This window comes from Pezoporus occidentalis, unplaced genomic scaffold (genome assembly GCF_034315485.1).
Source record: "Pezoporus occidentalis ecotype Australia unplaced genomic scaffold, CSIRO_AGI_Poc_V1 ctg46, whole genome shotgun sequence".
NCBI lineage: Eukaryota > Metazoa > Chordata > Aves > Psittaciformes > Psittacidae > Pezoporus > Pezoporus occidentalis.
The window spans coordinates 483945-509622 of NW_026915791.1; the positions used below are offsets into that span (position 1 = coordinate 483945).

At 46.3% G+C, this 25678-nt stretch overlaps 1 protein-coding gene across 1 annotated transcript; it reads left to right on the forward strand.

Annotated features, from left to right (window-relative positions):
- Positions 1-800: 800 nt before the first annotated feature.
- On the forward strand, positions 801-2197 carry RPS29 (ribosomal protein S29). Its single transcript, XM_062635602.1, has 3 exons — positions 801-958; positions 1114-1213; positions 2077-2197. The coding sequence occupies exons 1-3, from the start codon at positions 897-899 to the stop codon at positions 2083-2085; spliced, it is 171 nt and encodes a 56-aa protein (XP_062491586.1). The 5' UTR covers positions 801-896; the 3' UTR covers positions 2086-2197.
- The last annotated feature ends 23481 nt before the right edge of the window (positions 2198-25678 follow it).

Here is a 25678-nt window from a genome sequence, read left to right on the forward strand (position 1 = left end):
GGGTTTTAAACTTGCTTTGTCCTTTTTAGGAACTATTTTTACAGGCATCAGAGCACACAAGCACAGAACGCCGCTGTGCTGGGCCGCCAGCAGGGGGCGGTTCGCGCAGATGCCGTGGTGTTCCAGCAGGAGGCGGTAACGGGTCAGGTCCTCTAGTGTTGAAAAGGTGATACCGCGGCGCTGCAGCAGGAGGCGGTGTGTGTCGGGTCCGTGTGTGTCGGGTCCTTGTGTGTCGGGTCCGTGTGTGGCGGCGCTGCAGCAGGAGGCGGCGTGTGTCGGGTCCTTGTGTGTCGAGGCGGCGTGTGTCGGGTCCTTGTGTGGCGGCGGTCCAGCAGGAGGCGGTGTGTGTCGGGTCCGTGTGTGTCGGGTCCTTGTGTGGCGGCGGTCCAGCAGGAGGCGGTGTGTGTCGGGTCCTTGCGTGCCGTCGGGGGCAAAATGCGGTTCGTGGCCGGTTCCTGAGGAGGCGGCGCGTGTGTCAAAAGGAACCCGCGTCTCTCTGTGTTGCCCAGGCTACGCTGCAGTGGCTATTCACAGGCGCGATCCCGCTACTGACCGGCACGGGAGCTTTGACCTGCTCCGTCTCCGACCTGGGCCGGTTCACCCCTCCTTAGTCAACCTGGTGTGCCCCAGCTCCCCGGGGCTCACCATATTGATGCCGGCCTTAGCGCGGACGCCCGCTCGGCATAGCGCACTGCAGCCCAGAACACAGGCGCGCGCCACCACGCCCGGCGCTTCTCAGAGCCGCGGTGCCTCCCCTAGACCCGCCACAGAGTGACGTCAGGCACGGGGGGCGGGGAAGCGGGCGCGCCGCGGTGCAGGGCGGGACGCCGGGCCGGGGTGGTCAGCGTGTGCGAGGGCGGCCATCTTTCTTTCCACGGAAGGAGCACGGCAGCGGCATGGGGCACCAGCAGCTCTACTGGAGCCACCCCAGGAAGTTCGGTCAGGGCTCCCGCTCCTGGTCAGTATGCACCCCGGAGGCTCTCCAGGGGGCTGTTGGGCCTCCTGGGGCCTGATAGGCCTCCTGTGGTAGTTCTCTCTTTATCTCTCCTTTCCTTCTTACTGCTCGCCGCCATTACTCCCCCCGACCGGCCTTGCTCTCTTCTCCCCTCATAGCCGCGTGTGCTCCAACCGCCACGGCCTCATTCGCAAGTACGGGCTGAATATGTGCCGGCAGTGCTTCCGCCAGTACGCCAAGGACATCGGGTTTATCAAGGTAAGCGCCGGCAGCGGGAGCACCTCTCCTGTGAGGAATGTCTGAGAGAAGTGGAGTGGTTCAGCCTGGAGAAGGCTCCAGGGAGACCTTAGAGCAGTCTTTTAGTTCTTAAAAAGGGCCCGTAAGAAACACGAGGAGGCACTTTTTAGCAGGGCCTGTTGTGATAGGGCAAGAGTAATGGTTTTAGACTAAAAGAGGAGAGATTCAGGCTGGGTGTGAGGAAGAAATCTTTTACAAAGAGGGTGTTGAAATACTGGCACCGGTTTCCCAGAGAGGTCGTGGCCGTGCCATCAAGGTCAGGCTGTATATTTTTTGTGGACAAGCTGATCTAGCTGAAGGTATCCCTGATAATTGCAGGGGGCTTGGGCTGCATGAGTTTATGTCATGGTTTAGACCCAGTCAGTAACTCAGCAAGACGTAGCTGCTTGCACACATCTCCCCCCAGTTCAGGCAGAATGGGGAGGAGAATTGAAAGAATGTAAACCCCTCGGGTTGAGGTAAGAACAGTTTAATAACTAAAAATGTAGTGATAATAGGAAATGCCAATAACAGTAGGAAATGAGAAAAAATGAAAACTCAGAAAATGCAAGTGATACTTGGTACAACTGCTTAGCACCTGCTGACTGACCTGAGCAGCAGTCGGTCCCTTCCGGGTAACTCCCTCCCGTTTATATACTGGGAATGACCTGCTGTGGTATGGAATGCCCCTTTGGCTGGTTTGGGTCTGGTTTAAAATCACTGTGATAGCTGAAATCAGGACACTTTTGAAGGTCCCTTCCAACCCAGACTGTTCTATGATTGTGCAGGAAGGTTGTGTGTACTCTCTTCCACTGACTCATCTTGCCTTTCTCACTGTCTTGCAGCTGGACTGAGCACCAGGAGGATGAAGCTGTGACCAGAAGCTCCCAGGGCTTCCCTGGGCCTCCCTGACACATCTGCAGCATCTTGGCACAGCTCTAATCAATAAATAGTCTTTCCACCTGACTGGTGCATGTATGTTTGCCTTTGTAAAGGTTCTGATGGCTATGGGGCTTCTAATCCCTTACAGTGGCCCTTCGGGGGTGGGTTGGTGCTGCCGTGGGGACAGGTCTAAAGGAGCCTGCCATGCTGTCCTTAGTTACCTACACAAACCTGGGTGGTCTTAAGAGTGCTGATGCTCATGTGATGCCCCTGAGTCTTCAGGCTTGTGAGCAGTGCAGTAGAATGGTCCTGTTAAAATGGTAGGCATGAATGGCTTATGTAGAAACAGGTGTTGCAGCGTGTTTGTTGTGCAGAGCTGTACTTCAAGCTCTGTACGCAAGCCTGCTTCGCTTGTTCAGAGGTTTATTGCTTAAGTGTGTTGGGAAAGTTAAAATTGATCTCAGATATGGGGGATTAATGTGGTTGGAGCCACATCTCCCTTCCATTTCAGATGGAAAGAGGACCTCATTTCCTGAGGTCTCCAGCCACTTAAAAGTTGTGGTGTAATAGGTCTGAAGAGAGTTGGGTTTAAAAAAAACCACCAGTGTGCCAGAAGCCTGGAGTTGGGCTTTCCTTTTCTGTCCACGGGGATTAGAAGTGTCAGGGTGCTGTCCTGCTGCTGAGGCTTGTCACTGTGTGAGATCACTGACTAGATGAATATCCCAGTGATTTCTGGAATGGCAAATGGGCTGGTCCCTTCCACCCTGTGTGCTCTGGATCTCATTTGGGAATTCCTAATTGTTTTTTTTTTGTCTCAGTGGTTACTGAGTTAAACTGAACAATGGTGGTGAGGAGGTAATAGGGGGAAAGTCAGGTACTGGCCCAGAGGCTGGAGAATTTATTCTGAGGTGGTAAAGTCTTCCTCATGATGCAGAGAGCACCGTCCCCTTGTCCTTGTTGAGCACCCAGATGAACCGAAGTGTGTGGATCCTGTTGTTTCTGTGGTAAACTAGTTCCTGTTGGCATGAGCTCACCACTGAGCTAGCAGGCAGGCAGGCAGGCCTCACACCACAGCTTTGGGCCTTCAGTGAGCTGCAGTGTCAAACTTCCTGTGAGGAACCTTGGCACATGCAGCTGCCTGGTTATGTAGGAGTGGGGTCAGGAAGGCTAGGGCACAGCTGAAGCTGAACTTTGGAAAGGATGCAAAGAATAATAAGGGCTTCTGCAAGTGTGTCAGCCAGAAACAGTAAGGTTTTTTAGTTTAAAAGAGGGTTGATTAAGGCTAGATGTAAGGGAGAAATATTTTACCATGAGGGTGGTGAACAACTTGACACAGGTTGCCCAGAGAGGTGATCCATGCTTCATTCCTGGAAATATTCAAGGTCAGACTGGACAGAGCTCTGAGCAACCTGATCTCATTGATGCTGGGATGCTGGGCAGGGGGCTTGCTCTAGATGACCTTTAAAGTCTCTTCCAACCCGAACTATTCTGTGATCTGTGTGTTGTTTTTATCCTAAGAGCTGCTACCGTGGCTTCATTGCAATTGCAAACTCACAGCCAACTACAGGGAAGGAACAGGAAGTCCTGGGACACTAAATATGATCAATTCATAGTTCAAGCCCGATACAAAGATTCAGAGATAGCTATGGTGATCTCTTGCTCAGAGGATTTCCATCTTCCCATTGCCTTGGGCAAATTCTGCAAGAGTTTCTACATTCTAGCAATGCACCAGTTCTCACAAAGCCATGCAGACTGTTGTGGTGTGCCTGTGGTAGTCTGGGAGGATGACAGTAAGCAAGCAGTTCCTCTTGGAACCAAAGGCAGCCCTGGGTGGCTCAAAGGGATGCAGATCTGGGGTTGCCAGAGGAGCTCTGGCTGGTGCTGATACAGGTTTGGTACTGGCCTGGGAAAGAGTCAGCTTTGCTGCTGCTGGAGGATGTTGTTGGGCTTCTCACTCTTTGAATAAGAAATGGTTAAATCTCTGGTTCCTATCTGGAAACTCCTCAGTGTAAAGGTAAGCTTCTACACTAAATAAATACTACTAAAAAGATTCAGTTCCTCTAGCAATTGTTTTTAGTTCTTTTCTCCAGTTTCCACTGATGTACACAGAGAGGTGAATTCTCGGGGTGTGTTTGGCTTCAGCATGGTTCTGAGTGACTTTCACTGAGGAAGCATAAGTCTTTTGTTATTAAGTATTATCTGAAATTATGCTACAGTCAGCAAGATCTGTTAGTTTTGCTGCTGGTTGCTCCTGATCCCCAGCAGAGAATGCAGAGCTGTGGTAAAAAGCTGGTCTCAGCAGCTGATGTGAATGGCCATGAATGCTGCTGGGAGGCCGCAGAGGTAGAGGAGCTGGTGGCACTCGGTTAAACTGTTGTGTGGGCACAGCATACTGACACCAGGGAGAAACCAGATGACTTGCACCAAGGGTTAGTGTTAAAGATGGTTTCCAACATCTGAAACTGGTAAGGAGTCATGCTTCCTCTTACTGTGAAAGATGCTTCTCATTTTTACTCACACTCTTCAGATACCTTGTGATAACTGACTGTAGTGTAAAATTTCACTGAAATGCAGAATCAGCAAAGATGTAAAATGGGAGGGGAGGTTCTTTGCAGTTCTGTCCTGAGTTCAGCAGTAGCAGTCATTTTTTCTCCTCCTTAGTAGCTGGTGCAGTGCTGTGTTTTTTACTTTCAGCCTGGGAATAGAGCTGATAACACCGATGTTTTTAGTTGCTGCTCAGTAATGCTTACTCTGACCAAGGACTTTGTGAGTCTCATGCTCTGCCAGGGAGGAGGGGAAGTCGGGAGGAAGCAGAGACAGGACACCTGACCCAAGCTAGCCAAAGAGGTATTCCATACCACAGCACGTCATGCCCAGGATGTAACTGAGAGTTACCTGGAAGGGTGAGATCACTGTGGGGTTGGACTAGGTATTGGTCGGTGCTCAGTTGTACTGGGTATTATCAGTCGGCAGGTGGTATTGTATTCTCTTCCCTTGTTATTTCCTTTATTATTATTGGTGGTAGCAGTAGTGATTTGTGTTATACCTTAGTTACTGAACTGTTCTTATCTCAGGCCGTGGGAGTTACAGTCTTTCGATTCTCCTCCCTATCCCTCCGGGAGTGGGGGGAAGAAAAGGAGGGGGAGTGAGAGGGAGACTGCGTGGCTGATTAATGGCCGACTGGGTTTAAACCACAACAAGCTCCTACTGCTGGAGTCTGCACAGAGCTGTGTTCAACTTGGCCTCCTACTACCCACAGCTGTGCTTGTGGCACTTCCTAATAGGAAATGTCTGTGTTCCTGTCACCACTCATGTCTTGGTGACAGGAGGATGCCCCCATGCTGGATAGCAGCCTAAGATGTTGGAAATCAGCAGCAATGTTAGAATTATTTGGATACTTGGAGCTACAAGACGCATTCAAGTCTGGTAGTGAGCTGTGGATATCTGTCCCCCTTTCTGGAGCAAAGCTTCTTTCTGATGGTAAAATGGCTTTGGAGGCACCTTCTTTCTCGGCCCTCTGTGCGCGTTGTTGTCTGGCAGGGAGCTGTGCTGCTCTAAAGTAGCTGAGGATCTGGTCCCGAGAGCTAAGAGCCAGAGCACCTGTGTTACCCACATGATGGGAAATAATAGTAACAATAAAAAAATCCCAAATAGTACCAAATAGCTGGGGATAGTAATTGAAATGCAGCTTTCTATTTGAAAGAAAAGCTAAAATATGTTTTTGAATTACCTTGTTCACATTAAAATATCTGAATTGTCACCTTGTAATTTTGCAAATGCTTTAAATGTTCTTGCTTTTGTTTATTCTATTGCTCCCATCTTGTAAGTCTAGTGGGAAGGTGGTGTAGTACAAACTGTAATGTCTTTTTACCTTATTGCTGCCTTAACTTGGTATTTATTGCCCAGTATACAATGAAGACTAGGTGCCAAAACCTTGAATTTCCTGAGCTCATTGTTAAAATTGCATTTTATTTCTTTCTAAAGCTGACGGTTACAGTCTCTGAAGGTGCACAGATGTGAAGCTCTAACTTATTTGGAAGCAAAATGATTTGTAAAGAGCTGTTGATTCCCCTAAAGAACAGTTAAAATCAAAATACTCTTCAAGGACTTTGCATTAATGGTGAACAGCTAATACATGTTTTCCTGTAGGGAAATAACATCGCCTACTTAGAGCCAAGTAAAAGATAGTGATGCCTTACCATTCAAAGAGATGAAACGGTAATTGCTGAAATAGAGTTTACAGGGGATTTTGACTGTTGAAAAAAACACTAAATTGCATTGGATTATGCACCAGATAAAGTCTATGGTTCTCGGAGGCTCTAGGAGGAATTTGCAAGGCTATGGCTAAAACATTGGCTTTTAAACTCATCCTTAGGCTAGAGAAATGAAGCTGTTTGACATGCTCAGATAGGAAAAAAATGTAAGCTGTGGCTGCACAGGTGCTGTGAAAGCCTGTGACTTGTGATGACCCTCCCTCCTGCATACAGAGATGGTCTTTGACTCACTGAGATCTAGTTTATTGCAGTGGCGTAGCTTGTGGGACCAGGCTGGGGGTGATGCTCAGGCTGTTTTCCTACTTGCAGCATCTCAAGGTGAGTGCCAGGCCCAGCAAGGTGGATCCCCATCACCTGGATCAGGATCCAGGTCCTTGCCCTTCAGGCTGCTCCTCTGCCATGGGGTTCAGTTCTCAAGCTGTGAAACTGTGGTAACACTTTCTGCAACATGAGAAGTGTTGAAGCAGGGACAGCAACTTGTGGATATTCCCAGTTTTGACATTACTGAATTCCTGCAAGGAGCAAGCTCCACCTGCTGCTGTTTGATGGCTGCTCCAACATGTATCAGCTGCAGGCAATGCTTGGAGCAGAGGACACTGAGCTTAAAGCTGTTTGTCACTCCATTCCCAAGATGAGAGAAAGGGACCTGGAGTGTTTGGCTGTGGTTGGTTTGAGCAGGCACAGAGTGGGAGCTGCTGCTCCAAACACAGCTTTGAGTGCCTCTGATTCTTGTTGTCTGCCAGTTGTTAGTCAAGTGGCACAAGGCTCAATCAGGAGAGATGCAAAGGGTGTCTGGTCCAGGTGTGGGAGGCGGTCCAGCTACTGCCCATATAAAGGTGCTGTGTTCCTCTGTGGTAGGCCAGTGGGTCACCCCATGCCAGCCCTGCAGATCACTGGTGATGGCACCTTGTGAGGCTGAGGTGTAATGCCAGGCAGGCTTTCTTCAAGAGTGACCGTGGGCAGTGCAGCCCCCTGCCCTGGTCTGTGCCAGGGAGAGGTTTGTGGCAGAGTATGGATTTCCAGCTCCAAAGGGACAGGGGTTTCTGCCATCCTTGGACAGATACAGCTTCAGCTGTATAGCCAAGTGGTGTGTGCAGCGCAGCAGTCTGTGTCTGAGTGTAGAAGCTAGATGGCACAGTCTGCCTGCAGTTTGTGTCGTTGTGAGGGTGCTGGAGCGGCTGTGTCCGGAAGTACAAGACCTTCTTGGTAAGTTGTAGCATGCAGGGAATTTGTCCTGTGGGTGTTTTGACCTTGCTTTCTTTTGAGAAATCTCTATGTTTGGATCCTTGCTATGGCAGGACTGAGGCATAGTCCGTGGCTCTGCCCTTCTTGCTACTGCTTGAGTCCCATGTGACTGGTGGTGTCACAGGTATGACGTAGAATCGTAGAATGGTTTGGGTTGGAAGGGACCTTCAAGACCATCTAGTTCTCAAGATGCCTCCAAGCCCCATCCAGCCTGGCCTTGAACACTTCCAGGGATGGGGCAGCCACAGCTTCTCTGGGCAACCTGTGCCAGTGCCTCACCCTCACAACAAAAATACCCTTACATCAACTGAAATTACAGATCTTGCCTTTCCTTCTGGTTTTGTGGTCATACCCCGCCTGCAGGCTTGGGCTGAGCTTCACTGCCAGCCTCGTGCTTTGGTCCTGCACATGTTGTAATTTATTTTGGAGAGAAAGCTTTAAGACATACCCACAACATAAAAGTGCTGTTTATTCCTAGTCAGGTCATCCCTGACTTTCTCCAACTTAATGCTGAGCTCATCTGCTTCTTTACAAGATTGTGTAGCGCTATCCCCATCTGTGCTGCCACCACAAATAGCCCTCAACTTCAGGGCATTTATTCATAAATATATTGAAAAGTCTAACTTGCATCTCTGTGTCACTTCATGTGGCTAAAAGTCATGCTTAGTGCTAGGATGATGCTCTCTGCTTGCGAGAGAGCATCACTGCTGTGCCCGCATCTGTCCATAGCTCTGATAGCATCAAAGCCACAGCAGATTTTGGTAAAATACATGGATTTCTCAGCCCAATTCCTGCAGGTGGCCAACACCAAACAGGCTGGCTCTACAGCACTGCTCAGTGTTGCAGGCTCTTGATTTACAATTTTGTTTGCTTCTTTGGCACAGTCTCCTGCTAAACCTGCCCCATCCCAGCACCTGGATGAACCTCCCAGGGACAGAGATGCAGCACCCACTGCACTGCCTGTGCACCACGCTTCTGCTCCAAGTGTTTAATAATGTGGCAAGATGAGCATCTAGGAAACCCCAGGCAGATGGGATTTGGCTGGCTGCGTGGTGAGCAGAAGTGCTTCTAAATAAAACATTTTCAAAGACTGGCATTAGGCATCAGTGGCTCTCTAATTCGCGTCACTTGTTGGGAGTGTGTGTTCATCGCAGACAATGTTTATTTATGGCATGTAAAATCTATTTCAATCAAATAATTTCCATAACTGAATATTTATGCCAACATCAACTGAATGCTCCTTGACTAAACCGAAAACTATTTATTCAGTTATAAATGTTTACTTGTTTAGTGTTAAAACTGCTTTAAACAAACTTAAAAATCAAATTGATGTCTTCCCCGTTAGCAGGCTTTCTGCTGTATTCTAGACATCAGCTTGCTGAGCAATGTATGATATTTTATTATAATCTCAGTTCAAATAGCCTCTGTATATTTATGCCTTCTAATAGCACAGGTTGCTTAAAGAAGTTGAGGCTGCCTCATCCCTGGTGGTGTACAAGGTCAGGTTAGATGGGGCTTGGAGCACCCTGGTCTAATGGAAGGTGTCCCTGCCCATGGTAGACGGGTTGGAACTGGATGAGCTTAAAGGTCCCTTCCAACCCAAACCATTCTACCATTCCACAATGATTCTATGCTCAGAGTGCTGACTGGACTTGTAACAGAGCTGCTGCCATTCTCAAATATCTTGGTCTTACAATGTCAGATCAGTTACAACAGCACTTCATTGTACCAAATGCTCAGCATTAAGTATTAAATAATATTGTGCTGAGAAAACTTCAGGTCTCTGCCTCGTTGCTGGTAGTGCAGTCCAGGACTCTCCTAATTAGGACGAGTTCTGAAGTGTGACAGTTTGGAAAATGTATTTATGCCCGAGGGAGCATGCTGTATTTGGAGCTTGTGAAGCAGATGGGTTTATACACCTTGAAGGGAAACCTGCATGTTTTCTATGCATGCTTCTCATGGGACAGCTAGCACCTGGGTCAGTAGGTGAGCAACAGCCACTGTGACTCATTGTACACTAATCAATCAGTGGCTGAAAATCACCCAGAGACAGAGCATCATCCTGCTCTTCTGTGTGTGTATCTGTGTGCCCCCACCTGCGGTTTTCCTGTGAGCTCTTCTGAGAATGTGAAGCTGGAACAGCTGTGTTTTGCAAGATGCACCATGTTTCTCCTTTTTTTTGAGCAGTAGAGGAGGTAAGTGGTGGCAGGGATAGAAATCAGGCCTGCTGCATTTGCAGAGGAGCTGCATCCAGCTCAGGTCTGTGATTTTGGGAGAAGAGAATTAAAAAAAAGGCTCAGGCTGCCCCTCCTCTCCCTCTGTCCAGCTTCAGTTGTCCAGCTTTATCCCACAGCCCTGTTGCTGCCTTTGCAGCCTGTGGATTTCTACTTTCTTCTGACACCAGATCAGAAGAGGCTTGTTGGGTGGTGATAGTGGCTTTCAGTTAGTATTTCATCAGAGCAAAGGCACATGGGAGTGAGGGGCCTTTTTACTGCACTGACAGCTTGTGCTTGTGTTGGCTGAATAAAAACAACTCCACAAACACTGTTGTGATGCTTCCCCCCGCCCTTTGCAGGAGGGGCTCTTAGGTGAGCTCTGCAAGGAGAAGTCTGTGCCAAAGCTGAGGATTTCTTGGATGTCACCTGGCAAAGAGCATAGCTGAGGTTCTGCCTCTGGTTAAAGCTTCACCCTTTGCAGTGGGGACTTGCTTATTTAGCACTGTCTCCTTGCTGTGCTCAGCCTTGCTTTTCTCTATCCTCTTCCTGTGCCTGCAGTAACTGCAGAATTGGGATTTCATACAGAAAACGTGAGAATTTTAACTAGGATTTCACATATGCTGAAGAAATTCCTTCCTAACCAAACACCTGGGATCCTAACGTGTCTGCACTGCCTTCTGATGGCTTAATTACTTTTTGCTTCTCTGTTAGCTCCCTTGCAATGATAGCAAAAATGTTACCCTGCTCAGAACAGCAGGAGAAACCCAGCAGACCTTCCTTGGGGGCTTGGCTTTGCTCAGGACTTTTTTTTTAGCTGGTTTTCTTGAAGATCTGGGAACACATCTATATACTTTTGTGTGTATGCAGGCATTGTTTATCACCATGTTGATTACGTATACCACAGGTAAGCACTGTACAAACCCTGGCAAATAAATGGTCTGTGGCTTAGAAGAGCAGAAAATCCTCCAGAGTTATGCCCCGAGTTTACAGCATCTTGTCGGCAACACCAGTGTGCTCACACGAGCCATAAAACTTGGTTATGTTTCCCTTGCTCTTTCCCAGTGTTTGATGTAAGGTGTCACATCAGCTGGTGACACAAAATCAATGCCCAGCTCAGTTCTCCCAAGTGTTCATCCCAGCGTGTGGTGGGGCTGCAGCTGGGAGCTTGGGGCTGTGCTGGGCTCGTGGGTTTTGGGCTCCAATGGCTGACCCTTTTGAATACTTTGTGGGATAAAGTGGGTTGCACAAGTCGGAATATTCTCAGACAAATATTTTCAGATCTGACTGTGCATCACTCATAGAGCTCATGATGAATTTTGTAGGGATATGGGGCATTTCCTTCTTTTTGGGAGTGTTTGGGTGGAACTTGAATGCTCATGAGGAGATGCTGACATTCCCCCTATGCAGGGTGACACATGAAGTTAAGGCTAATTAATGTTTCCTCTGATACAAGCAGATTTAGTAACAGGAAGGGAAATGCTATTTTCGGATCATGCACATCAGAAATGTGTCCCTCCCCTTTTAGCAGTTAGTCAGGTTTGAAGTCTACCTGGGACAATTAGGGCAAACGTGGTTGAAGCATGGCTTTCACTTGCAACGAAATCCCCTGCATCAAGGTGGCACTGGCAGAGACACCAGCTGGCACAGAGCCACATGGGAAACGTGAAATGATTCCTCTCCTTTAACCAATTACTCGGCGTAAAGCTGTATTCAAAAGCAGCGGTGAATGCAGCGAAGCGCATTCAGGTATTGTTATCTGAGAGCTGAACGGAGGGTTTTGTGATGTATATGTTAGCGTGCCTCAGGCGGAACTTCCCAGGGGAAGAGCTGCTGCTGGAGGGGATGGAGAGTGGGGTGAGGTGCTGCACTCATCAGCAACCGACCTGATCCTGAATGGACCTTGTCTCACCCAGTGCTTGCAGGGTCTGGTCCTTGCACGATGGCTGTGCTTCCTTCTGCTGGTATTACAGGAGCTAAGGAAGACAGGGGAGCTGGTTACTGCTTGCTTTTATTCCCCAAATGTCAGAGCTCCTGAAGCATATTCTGGCGTTTAAAACAAATGACTGCAGAGTCTTATCAGCGCAGGGTTTTATGTGGCTCAGAAAGTCCCATCTGCATTGCTGGGCAGCTGGTCCTGTGTGTCCCTTCTGCTATGGCAGAAAACAGCGATTTGTTTTAAGCAGACTTGGAATGTGTGATCCTTGTGGGTACGGTGCAAAAATAGACCATTACTCATATGAAACTTAAGGCACCTTCTGTTGGGTAGCTTGTCTCTGGCGGGAGGCTCAGACTTTGTTCTCAGATGGTGATTAAACCGCTTGTATTTCTCCAAAGAGTGGTGTCCCAAAAGTACCAGGGGAGCGGATGAAAGGAATGGAGCAATACTTCCCCATCTGGAGGGCTAGCTCAGGCTGTGGATGTCCATCCTCCTGCAACACAAAATAACCACCTCTTCTGTCTTGAGAACTGATCAAAGTGTTGACTGAAAACTCAGTTTCTGGGGTAAGGAACTGAGAACTGGTAAATAACCCTTGAATCTTTTATTACAGAGCAGCATCATTTTATCTTATCCCTGCCAGCAAAAATACACACCAAAAAGATGACGTGTCTCTTCCATTTGCAGTTTGCTGCCTTAAAGGGTGTCCCTGTCCCTTCTTGGGGACTGTAGGCCCAAAAGCCTCACAGAACACTTGTGTAGCATGGCTGCACTCAGGCTTCCTCATTTACCAGTGGAAGTTCCCTGGATTGCACTGTAAGGACCAGACACCCAAACCTGTGCCTTGGGCTAGGGTGATGGAAAAAAGAGGAAAAAGGAGTAAAAGACAGAAAATGTAAAAGGAAACATCTCTTTGGTGGTTTTCTCTCAGAGGAATGAGTAAGTAGGCTGTAATTGGGATGGGAAGTGTTTTGAGCATCAAGAAGGCATAAAATGGGCTGGTCTGGGGCTCTGAAATGGGACCTTGGACTGTGACATATGGCTTTTGAGGACTTAAAGTGGCTGGTGTCTAAAGCTGAGGTATGTAAGCATATGCATGTGTGTGTATTTTTTCTTCTACCTCTCCCCTACATAGGTGCCAAGGACGTATGAAGGGCAAAATCTCCAGGCAAGAGTAGCTGGGGTGACCTTCTGGTGAGCAGCAGTGTTTGCTCCCAAAAGGGGGCCTATAGGGCTGCTGGGGAGGGACTCTTCATTAGGGACTGTAGTGATAGGACAAGGGGTAACGGGTTAAATCTTAAACAGGAGAAGTTTAGATTGGATATAAGGAAGAAGTTCTTTCCTGTTAGGGTGGTGAGGCACTGGAATGGGTTGCCCAGGGAAGTTGTGAATGCTCCATCCCTGGCAGTGTTCAGAGCCAGGTTGCATAGAGCCTTGGGTGGCATGGTTTAGTGTGAGGTGTCCCTGCCCATGGCACGGGGGTTGGAACTAGATGATCTTAAGGTCCTTTCCAACCCTAACTAATCTATGATTCTATGGGTGAGCCGTTTAAAAGTCTGCAGAAGGTAACTTTTAATTACTTTAAAATAAACACATATTTATGGCTTTTTTGGCTTTGGTGACTGTATTTCTTTTCTGCAGAGGGAAGAAGCAAACCCAATAAATAATGCTCTGCGGTGGCGGTAGCTGGATGGCTGCAACTGGAAAGGTCTTGGCACCTCTGGAGGGAATGGAATAGATTGATTTATGATTTTGACAGGCATGACTGGGTAAGGAATTATGCCGATATGGTTTTTAAAGTCATGAAGAGATATTAATCAAAATTAAGGCTGCTCTAAGCAGGTATCTAAGCCAGTGGTCTGTGTCCTGGCTAATTGATTACACAACTAAAGCATAGTTGTCCCTACTGAGATGGTCAAAGGACAGCTTGGGTGGGGGGTCTCAGGGTTTAATGCCAGATGGGGAAGCAGGGGGTTGGAACAAAGGGCATAATGAGGAATAATAGGAATTGGTTAGAGGGACTGTTCACTTGTCCCCATTGATTAGGACCCATGTGAAGGGAGAAAATGATTAATAGGAGCACGTAATGAGAAGCAACAGTGACATTTATAGAGCTGCAGCCTGAAATCATATGCTGCCAAAGGTTGGAGCTGCTTGGACAATAAACATTGGCCCTTGAAAAATGGTAGTTTTGGGGCAAAAGCCTGGCCATGTGCCTCCGGGGCCAGCCTAGCTGGCACCGAGCATGTTAAAAGCCATGCTCGCAGTGGTGCTGTCCCACCAGGCTGCTTCTTCATCTTACTCCTGCTTTAGTTGTCATTCTGATGGAAAATGCCTTAAAACGGCTGTGAGAGGTGGTGGTGTTGGAGCTGCCTTCCATATGGCTGATGCTGCCTGATGCAGCAAACTCCTTGACTGTTAAAAATGTGCAGTTTACTTCTGCAGCTGTTTTACATTCCTTTTGCATCAGAATGCCTCTTCTTTAAGGAAACACTTTAACTTGTCTACTTCTCAAGAACTGATAACCTGGAGGAGGGGGTATATTTGTGTCCTCCTGCCTACAGGTCCATGGTGACTGCCTGCAAAGTTTGTCAAGCCTTGCCATGAGCTGGACAGACGAATGGAGGAACCCGATGCCTCAGCTACAGGAGCTGACCGTGAACACCCCAGCAGAATGAGACAGAGGAAGAGAAAAACTAATGATTGCAAAACATCACTTGGGGGCAACGGAAAAGTAACAGCCTGAATACGTGTGCTTGTAAAGTAGCTATTATTAGAGGTTGTGATTTTGTGTATAAAACCACCTGTATTTACTAGCCAGTTGCTAATAAGAAATTACACCCTGTATTGTATAGATTTGTCACTTGTAAAACAGATGTTAGAGTATGCAAATTTGCAGTAGCTGCTAGAAAATGCTAAGGCAAAAGCTGGAAAGATTCTAATAAAATGGTAGTGTTATAAAGCAGGTAATGGAACAAATTAAGAGGGTGGGAGAACTCCACTGGTAAGAAATTTCATTGGCTAGTCCTTCACTGCCATCAGCATCTTCAACATGCTGCTGCACCCTGTAATAGTTACTCTGCTAATGTAAATTTGTGTGTGCTTTGCCATAGTAGTGACTTGTTACTGGATGAAGCAGGTGAAACTCTGCATTAACAACAAGGTGCAATGACTGAGGTTGACCAAATGCCTGCTACCACAGTCAAGGGCAAGAGTGGGTTGGCCTCTGTGTTAGCCACCAAGAAGAACCTTTAGCTCCACTGTTGGCTGCAACCCAGCAGGCGTGGAGCAGTGGGGACACATGCCATGCTAGACCTTGATGTGAAGGATGGCCTCCCCTGTTATCAGAGAGCAATACAGGAGAAAAAAGGGGTAGGCCCAGCAGCCTGTAGTTGGCATATGTTGGAGATACGATCTAGCCCAAATCCCCTGGTCAAGTAGGGTCATCCAAAAGATATGTAAAACTAAAAGGGGGAGATGTGGAGACAGTGTTCTCACAGGAGAATGGATAATTGGTACATAAACTCTGAATAATCCCAAAAGATACAGCAAGGCCATGAGAGGCCTGAGGAAGCTTAAGCAAGCAAGATAAGAAGAAGCTGGAATTCACTGAGTTATGAGAACTGTGGACTGTTGGCAAGCTTTCGAGGTCAAGTTCTCACACCTGTGCTTAACCAATTATGTGTTAGTCACTAAGGGTCTTCAAGACATGTATCCAATCATAACATGCCAAATCACTGTAAGTGCATGTAAGAAACAGTATATAAGGAGTTAAGGCTTTGCAATAAACAGCTTTTGTCTGATCATATTGATCTCTGACTGGGTCCATATATTTTCTGCGGCAGCTGCCCCAGCTTGTTTGCAGAAGATAGTTGTGTTGTAGGGTAAAGATCAGGCTCAAAACCTCTTCTTTAAGGGCAAAATTGCATCTGCGCTTCTCTGTCTTGCTTTCAGCCAGGATGCGTGCCATGCTTTGCTCAGTGTGGTGTTAGTTGAGCTCCTTGTGAGGCTTCCTAATGAAGCCTCCAAATTTCTCCAGTCAAGCTCAGATATCTTTGCTGCACTGAAGCCACATTTGGTGGCCTTTCTTTGGGGCTGTGTGCTGGCAGCTGTGGCAAGGCTCCTGCCCAAATCTGTCCCTGTGTCCTGTGTAAAAGTGTCTCAGATGCAGGCTCTGAGAGCGACATGCTCCTGTGTTACAAGAATGCTTGTGTCTCTGCTCCCATTGGGCTTTTGTGGTGATATCAGCTGAATGATGGACATTTCTTTGGATCTATGGGATGAATGGAGAATGCTCTGAAATAGGGTGAAGGACAGCTGGGAATGCTTGCTTTCTGCCATTTCTGACAATGTCAAATGTGCAAGGCAGTATGGGTGCTTCTTGAGGTAGATCATCACTGCTTTTTGCCCTTAGCTTTTGCAAGTTAAGGAGCTGTGAGTAAAAGTGAAAACCTGGATGCTTAAAACCCAGCTTGATAAGACTTGCTGCTTTGCAGGCACTGAACTCCTGCAGGTATATGAGCTGCTTCCCTGCTTGGTTGGGATGGTTTTATTCCTCCTACAGCACCATGTAAAGTCATCTGTGCCTGAGCCCTCTCATCTGTAAACAGGACAATATCTGTTGGTGATTTATCCTGCCTTTTGGGCCTCACCTTATTGCATACAGAGACATGGCTCTGTTTGGTGGGTCTGGTGATTTTGCCTCTTAAAAGCAGTGTTCTCACTGACTTTGAAATTGTCTGCCCCTTTTCCATTCCTCTTCAATCACAGTTAAGGCATAACTCAATGAGATCAATAATGATGGTCATGAAAATGAGAGAAGGATGCATCCTCTGTGCAAACCACAGAGAGAAATGCTGCATTTGCTCTATTTTGTGCAGCTCAGCTTCCAGCTCAGGTGTCCATCTTCTCAGAGGGATAATGCTGCATATTTCAGCCTTTCTGTGCAAGAAAGTTACTCTGACATCAGCTCCGTCAAAGCCAATGGCAGTCTGACCCAGTAAGTTTATCAGTCCCCAACCGAGCTGCAGTGCCCATCCTCATGCACCTTTCTCCTTTGTCTGTTGGATATTACAAAAGACCAGGTATCCTCCAGCAGCACCTACCTCTGAACAAACTGTCCCAGACCCCCATCTTCTGCCTGCCTTCAGCTCCTGATTACGGGGCAATCTCATGGTGCTGTGTGCAGGAGGGGTAACCAGCACCTTCTGGTCCCCAGGTCAGGCAGTGGATCAGTGGTGTACAGCCGTCTACACACCATGAAATTCAGCTGAAGCCAGAGCTGGAGCTGTAGCCAGAGTACATAAATCTGCAAAACATTTCAGCTGCCAGTGGTCTGAAGCCGTCTCTCCCTGTACCAGGGTCTGAAGCTGTCTGTCCCTGTGGAGGACAATTGTATCTGCAGAAACATCCAGCTCAGCAGGTGGCTAATTACCACGGTCAAAAGTTTATAGGCCTTTTGCTCAGGGGTAAATTCTTGTCAGGGATGAGAAATACAGTTTTCAAACAAAACGAGTTTTAAGGCATTCATAACTTTTCTGAGCAAAGGCACAACAGGGACATAGGAATAGTTTAGGAGCTGAGAGTCGGATGGGTGGTGACCATCTTAGTCCAAGAGTGATGCAGCCAGGGTGGACTTGGGTGAGCCATTCCTTCCTGCAGTCCTACCAATCTGCTTATGCAAAGTGCCACATACCAAGAGATGATGCTCTCCCTGTGTGTGGGAGCTAATTTGATACCTGCAGCCCCTCATTCTCATGCTCTCCTTGTTCCCGAAGAAGTTACCCACCTGTCAGAAGCTGCAGTAATTCACCTTGTTAGAATAAATTATGAGGATCACAGCCAGCTGCTCAGTTAATGGTAAAATCACAGAGAAAAGAGGCTGGCCACTTTGGTCCTCAGTGACCTTGAAAACCAAGCTGGCGAATGCAACCTTTTATTTCTTATTGCTCTCCACGATTAGTGGGATGAGGTCAGCCTGTAGCACTAATTCACTTTGCTCTTAACTCATTTCATTACATTACAGGAGAACATGGCAATCCGCGAGTGTAATCTCCAATGCTACTCTCCTTTTGTCTTTGCTTTTGTCATAAATTAAATAAGCTACTGTCATTTTCCAGCTATAAAGATTGGTATTTTTTTAACTATCCTGAGGCAAGTAATGATAATTTATACATCTTAAATTTGTCCACTTAGCTGTCACTCTAGCTATTTATTTTGTTGGACCTTGAGGTGGCCGCATTTTCCTTTTCCCATACTCCCAGGTGGCAGGCTCTTGGAGAAGATAAGTCTTCTATCTTGTGCTGTGAAAAGCACACACAGGTCTGAGATGGACACTTGGTTCCTGTGAATATCAAAATGAGAGCTCATGTCAATGAGCTTCCAGGGGAATGTCAAAGTTTGCTCCTGTGTGATGCTAGTGTATGTCTGTGTTTGCTGCATAGTTTGATGCATAGCATCCCCATCACAAGCAAAGAGAACACAATGTAGCTCATTGAACAAGATGCAGCATCCACAATAATGCAAGCTGAACAGAAGCTGTCTTCCAAACTAAATGCTGAAGCTGGGTATATGTGACACACAGATTCCCTGGCAGTATTTGAAGCATGATAATGATCCAAAAAGACGTGCCTTGGATTTAAGGCCTGGCTGTTGGTTTTAAAATTGCTGTCTTCCACAAAGGTGGTATTGAGAGCCACACTTGGTTGTGAATGACAAGCTCTGGGATCTACCCATCCTCTTGTGTACATCTGCTTTGAGTTGCTGCCAGGACAATGCATCTGAGAGAGGGTTTACTGTTCAAACTCCTTGCACAAACAGTGGTGCTTCCTAAACCAGAGACCCAGTGCTGTAGTCTTTTGGCAAAGGTAATTAGCACTGTGCTAGAGAGGTGGCCATAAACTTGTATTGTGGATCACCTGTGACAAATCACATGCTGTTAAGGCTTTTCCTCCTTTCTGAATATGTAGTAGCTTTGATTTTCTTCTTTTCATATTGTACATAACCTATATAGCTGATGGACATGTGCTGGTTTGGACGCCACTGTATCTTAGTGTCTCAGGAAAATACAATTTGTAGACCATGTCATACCCAGTGGGTGCAATGCACCATCTGGCAGGATGTCAGATGAGAAATACAAGAACTCCAAGTGATTAGAAGCTGGATTTTATTTTTTTAATTTTCATAGGTTTAATAGAAGGTGGAGTAAGTGGTTGGAAAAGTGAAGCCTCTAGAGAAGCCTCTAGACTTGGCCTAACTGAAAGGGGAGGGTGAGTTGTCTTGATGAAGATGAAAAGCCAATTGGCTGAAAGTCACTGTGAGATGAAAGAAAGAAGAGCCCAAACTAAAAAGGATGTAATTCCAAGAGACAAAGCACAGTGTCTGCAGGGAATGGCAGGTGTGACCTTATGGGGATGGTGCTAAGATGTATGGGCAGCTCCCCAAAGAAATCTTCAATGATCTTAGTCAAAAAAGGGGTATATATGAAGTAGACAATAAGTCTGATTACTAAAAATAGGCATAAAAGAATGATCAAAACAAATGGCAACAAAATTTGAAAAGCTGAAACACAAACTGAGGAACGCCAGGTACACCAGAGGCAATGTGGGTTAAAAATGGTCCCACCATGCTGGCAGGTGAAGGGAATCCAGATTAGGAAAGAAAGGGAAGGGAAGTGAAGGGAAGGAAATGGAAGGGAAAGGGACAGGAAGGGAAGGGAGAGGAAAGGAGAGGAAGGGAAAGGAGAGGAAAGAAAAGGAAAGGAAGGGAAGGAAACAGAAGGGAAGGCAATGGAAAGGAAGGCAGCAGAAGGGAAGGCAAGGGAGAGGAATGGAAGGCAAGGGAGGGGAATGGAAGGCAAGGGAGGGGAATGGAAGGCAAGGGGAAAGGAAGGGAAGGGAACAGAAGGGAAGGCAATGGAAAGGAAGGCAGCAGAAGGGAAGGCAAGGGAGAGGAATGGAAGGCAAGGGAGGGGAATGGAAGGCAAGGGAGGGGAATGGAAGGCAAGGGGAATAAAAGGGAAGGGGAAAAAAGAAAAAGAGGAAAAGAAAAGACAAGACAAGAAAAGAAAAAGAAAAGACAAGACAAGGAAAGAAAAAAAAAAAGACAAGAAAAGAAAAAAGAAAAAAGAAAAGAGAAAAGAAAAGAAAAAATAAAATAAAATAAAAGAAAAGAAAAGAAAAGAAAAGAAAAAAAAAGAAAAGAAAAGAAAAGAGAAAAGAAAAGAAAAGAAAAGAAAAGAAAAGAAAAGAAAAGAAAAGAAAAGAAAAGAAAAGAAAAGAAAAGAAAAGAAAAGAAAAGAAAAGAAAAGAAAAAGAAAAAAGAAAAATAGCCTTGGGTAGATGGTCATGGAAGGTTTATAAGAGAGGTCAGATAAGGATCTCATGGGAATAACATGATGAAGTTGATTGCGGCTGGGGGAGTGGATGAGCTCAGTAATTTCTTGATCACCTTCAGCCCTATGGATATCTCTGTTTTTTTCAACATTTATAGCATAATGCTATTCACAAAGCCTGAAATCCCCTACCCACTGCAATCAATTCATTTCCCAGCAGTACTTTAAAGCATCACATTAAGGCATTGTAAAGACATTGTGCTTTTAGAAACAATTATTTGATTGCTCCGCCAACGTCTTGTTGCAGCTGTCCTAATGTACAATGAAACTTTATTGTATTTAGAGTTGCAATACTTGGAACCAGCAGCTGCCATTGCCAAGCTGGGAGGAGGAAAAAACACATCAGCATCTTGGCATGAGGCTTCTCCTTGTCATGAAGCCTGTCCTCCGATTTGGGGAGTGAAAATTGCATTTTAACAGATATAACCTACAGAAAAAATATTATCAACAAAAGGAAAGGAGATTAACTGCTTGCCTGGAGGCAGCGTTTGAAGATTTTACAGATAAGGCTGTACTGGCTACCGCCGGCACTTTAGTTACAGCAGGTACAGCGGGGAGATGCAGCTCATGATGTACCAAATAAAACAGCAACGTTTTTCATTATACCTTGGTGGTAATGCTCTCTTTTTAAGGTGGTCCATCTGTGAACTGGATGCTTCTGGAACCAAAGCTGTTTTCAGCTCTCACCAAGGACTCATTTACCTCTATTTTTGTTTAAAGTTCTTTGGCAGAGGGAAAATTACACCTTTCCTTCACAGCTGATGTATAGGGGCTGCTTCCAAGTGTGGCTGTGAGTTGGCATTAAACTCATCCTGATTTGGTGTTGACTTTGGATCTGATCCCTCAAAATCAGGAAGTTGGTGATGTATTTCACATGGATATGCTTTCGGCTGGTTTAGTGCTTGTGCTATTGACCATCAGAGACCAGGAGGGGCTTTGCCAGTGACCATGCCTTTCTTTTCAACTGATTTAGGACAGGGATAATTTTATTTTCTAGTGCAAATGGTATAAAAGTGTGAATGTTAAGGCAGAGCTTTGGCTTTTGGATTAAAATCTCATGGGGTCTATGCTGGTTCTGCAAGACCAGTGATTTCCATGCAAAACTGAAATGAACTATTCACGTGAAAACTCGCAAGCTCAAAACTGCAAGCTCATTGCAAACATATATGCAGAGGTTCATGATGCTTTTGGGCATTTGAGCCTCGTTTGACGTGGTCACCCATGAAATGCATGCAAGACAGTGTGTGTGTGTGCATGGGACAGCACCTTGGGGTGCCTCTCTGTCCTTCTGGGTCCAGGAGCTGACTGTGAGGACAGACATTTGCTCTGTCTTTAGTAGGTTAGACTCTGTTTTCTAGCTTGGATTCCTAAGAAGAGGAAAAAAAATGCAATTGTTTAGTTTTTACTTAATTCTCTAACTTGTTGGTTGATACCTACCTTATTTCACAGGAGACTGGAGCTCATCAGAGACATAAAATTTCTGCATTTTATGAGGACAGCTGGCTGAGCAAAGTAAAGAGACCTTTTAATACCACTCCTCTGCAGCAAAGGATGAAGTGTGTGCAAGGCTCTTATTTGACAGAGAAACTGGTCAGTAGAGCAAGGGCTACCAGGTACAGAGAAAATACTATTTGTTTGATGTTCTGGGACACAAACCTATGCCAGGATTGTTCATTTTTTAGAGTTCAGCCAACAGTAACAAAAAAATGGCAGCAAACTGGGAAAATTCTCCTCCTCAAGGTTTTTTGGGAATGCACACGTCTTACCAGGTACTCTCCCACACTAATGCCTGCAGAAATCACCTCTGGGTTTAGTGAGAACCTGGTTGTTTGCCTTCATGAGTTTTTGGCGATAAACAACCTGGTATGGTCTCCTCCAAGTCTTGCACATCGCTGTTGATTAACAGAGTCCTGTGCTCTCTACAGAGCCTGAGACACTCCATTTCATGTATCTCCTGTATCTAAAAGATCAGTTATTACAGATGTCCTACTAGGACATGGCTTGTAAGATTTGTACATGGCCCATTATAGCTTCAGCAGTTGCTCTGGGCAAGAGTGGGAACAGCAATACGTCACTTCAATGAGCCTAGCCCATGTCCTCAGTGTGAGAGCAGTTTTAGCCTTGACTTTGTCTCCTCATGCTTTGCTGTATTTAGAGCCACCTTTCTTTCTGTCATTATTGTGCTATTTTCTTGGAGGGCAGCCATTTCATCTAAATGTGGGCTAGCTACTGCCAGTGAAGGAATATCCAACAATTTGCTTTTAAATAGCTCTCTCTTAAAAGTTAGTGGTCAGCATATAGGTGTGATTGTTGTGGTTATTCAGAGCCAGTTTCCATGCTTCAACACTGACATTTGAAGGGGTCTAATTCAGCTACCACTGCAGAGAGGTTCTTTATTTCTCTTTTTCTTTTAAAGCCCCCTTCTTCCCCAGACATGAACTTCCCTGCAAGCACTTGTTATGTTTCCAGCGGGAGCCCTGTGATGCCGTATTCATTGGGAGATGGAGTCTGGGCAGCTATTTAAGCTAGTTAATGTGAAACTGCTTTTTACAGCCTCTTGAAAGAGTTACTCTTGTATAGGATTTCATGGGAAGTATAAAGTGGTGGGAGAGCAGGGAAAGGCAAGGGAGCACCTCAGGAGCATCCCGCTGGAGGCAGCCTTGGGACAGAAGCAGCAAGAATGGGGTCTGAAAGGAAAATTATGATTTTTATATGTTACTAGGTCTAAGAGTTAATTATTTCTTATTTTCTTCTTGGCAGTTTGGAAATCTCCTGAGCGGTGCATGAAGCTGGTACTAGGAAGCACAAAACCAGCCCAAAGCAATTCTGTGCTGGGAGTGGGGTGGGTGGTTTAACAGCTGCAGGCTACTAAAGCCATGGTAATCCTGGCATCAACCAGCACATTACAGTGTCCCCAGGAAAGGGTCCCTCCAGCAAATGCAAGCAGTGTGGTGCCAGACTGGGTGCAGCATCTTGGCCTGGAGCTGGGGGCACAGGGGTGCAGAGGGGGAGATGAAACCCCCAGTTCAAAACCCACATCACAGAGCCATTCTCCTGTCCCTTACTGGACCCTGAGAATGGATTTTGTCAGAATGGGTTCTGGTATGTCTGATAGCACTATTGTAGTGATACACTGGATTATACAATGCCAACAAAGGGGGCTACAAGCTCCAGAAGAAATAAGGAAAATGAGGGTATTTAAGGATGCTAAATCCTTGAGTTTGTCACCCTCTTGTCCCACTCCCAGGGAAGGGGGAGTGCTGGCATCAGGGAGGGCTGTGGCTGCAACCCTGTGCTGATGTACTTTTTGATCTTGGAAAGCCAGCTTATTCAATGCAAACCACAACAACACAGCAGAATTATCAGATTAGCCCCCGGCAGTCGACTGATTGACAAACCAGCCTTTTATGTCCACAGCCTATTATGAAAGGAATATTAAAGCTGTGACATCCATAAAACGCTGGGTTTGTGGCTGCAGAAGGAGTCATAGCGGGAGCGATTCTGCTTTATTTCTGCCCAAGAGCTGCTTATAGAGGGAGAGTAAAAACATGATGTACCATCAATTCCACATTCACATGGACAGATGAAAAATACCCTGACCCAGCCTGCACTTCTTTTGGAAGAAAACTTAGGTCCTGGTGCGGCTTCCTGGGGAGCTCCTACAGCCCTGCTGGAAATGGGGTTTGCAGGAAAAAAAACAGATCTGCTCAAATAAAGGGTATTTCTAAGAGCAGGAGTGTTGATGGGGGCTAAGGAATCGGTATCTGCCTCCCAGGTGGACAAGGCATAAAGCTGGTGCTAAGCATGCTGATGTTAATGAGGGTAAATAATTGCTATTTTCTACCAAGGTGGTGGTGGAGGGGACCATGTATATGCTCTGGGACAGGAGAGATTTCCCTGTGTCGTGATTTACTCCCCCATTGCAGCTGCTTCTCACTGCTAGTGCCTGTAAGGGTCTGTAGGTATGTTAAGCCTACCAGGAGTCCATTCTCCTCGCTGCGTAAAATATATCAAATTATGCCCTGCCTGCCTCTGGTGAAGATAACTGGGATGCAGCTTTCCCCGAGCATCCTTGCAGGCATGGAAAGAGACCGTTGTTAAGTCTCGTAATCACTCACTGTAGCCTGCCTAAATTCATTTCACCTAAGAAAATCTAATTATAGGAAGTGGCTCTTTCAGTCATTAAGGGCTGCAGGAGCTCGTCATACAGGGTAAACTGTGGCTGCCGTCTCGGGGAAAAGAAAATGCCTCCAGTTTGTTTCTCCGCTGCTGTCGCAGACATGCCCATTAGAGAGATGTTTATTACCTACCTTTGTCCCTCGCTTTCTAAACCCTCCCTGCTGAAAAGCCTGAGCCCTGTGTGGTGAATCCTGATGAGCCTTTTGAAGCCTGAACCAGCACACAAAGCACCCCATTGCTGATGGGGATGATTAATGCCCTAAAAATCCCCTAAGAAGCAATGACTCCTCATATAGGCATAGTTCAAAGCTAAACTTTTGCAGTGAATCTTGTTGCACTTTGACACGAGAGGGGAATGGAAGATAGAAAGGGGTGAGTTGTGGAGAAAATCAGGGTACACCACTCACAAGGAGTAGAATTTGGCAGCTGAGCTGCCTTGGGAGCCCTGACAGAGGCTGTGACTATGTATATATTCAAATAAACAGCTACTCTATGCAGAAGTAAATAATAATAATAAAAAAAGATCCCTTTATAGCAAAGTATCCACCTGAGGATGACATTTATAGCGAGAAATGGCAAAGGGAATTTCAGGTGGTCCATGACAGCCCTTGCTGAAAAGATCCATTACCACTTCACTGCACATCTTCTCCCTACTTTTTCTGCTCATTGGCTGTGCTATTACAGCCCGGCTTTTCTGTGGCAACCCTGGGAGTTGGGGGCCTCCTTTGCTTTTGGTAGCTTAAATTTAGGTTTGGGTGTTAGAAGGGGTCAAATCCTTTAAGTGTTTCTTAATTCTAATTTTCAGTTCACCATAATTAATATTTCTAATGACTTGTGTTCATGCACAGGTCACACTCAGCAAAGATGCAGGATCACCTGGTATTTTTTTTCCTCGCAGTAAATTCGCCATCACTGAGTTTCCTACATGATGTCTGTCCCCTCCTTCTGCCTCTGAATTTTTTTAGGCTGTTGGATAACTACGGAGGAGATAAAAGCATATTTATCTGTTGAGAGGGGAAACACAAATATAAAATGCCAGCTGAGCCATGCAGAGAGTTAAAGTAGCACTGACAGTTTCCTCTCCCCAACGCACAGGAATGTATTAAACTTTAACAAGTGTATGAAACTAAGTTTGTAAAATGGAGTTAAAAATGCACAAGGAACATTTTCATAGAATCATAGAATCACTGCATGGTTTGGGTTGGAAAGCATCTTAAAGGACAGCTAGTTCCAAGCCCCCTGCCACGGGCAGGGACACCTTCCACTAGACCAGGTTGCTCCAAGCCCCATCCAACCTGGCCTTGAACACTGCCAGGGATGGAG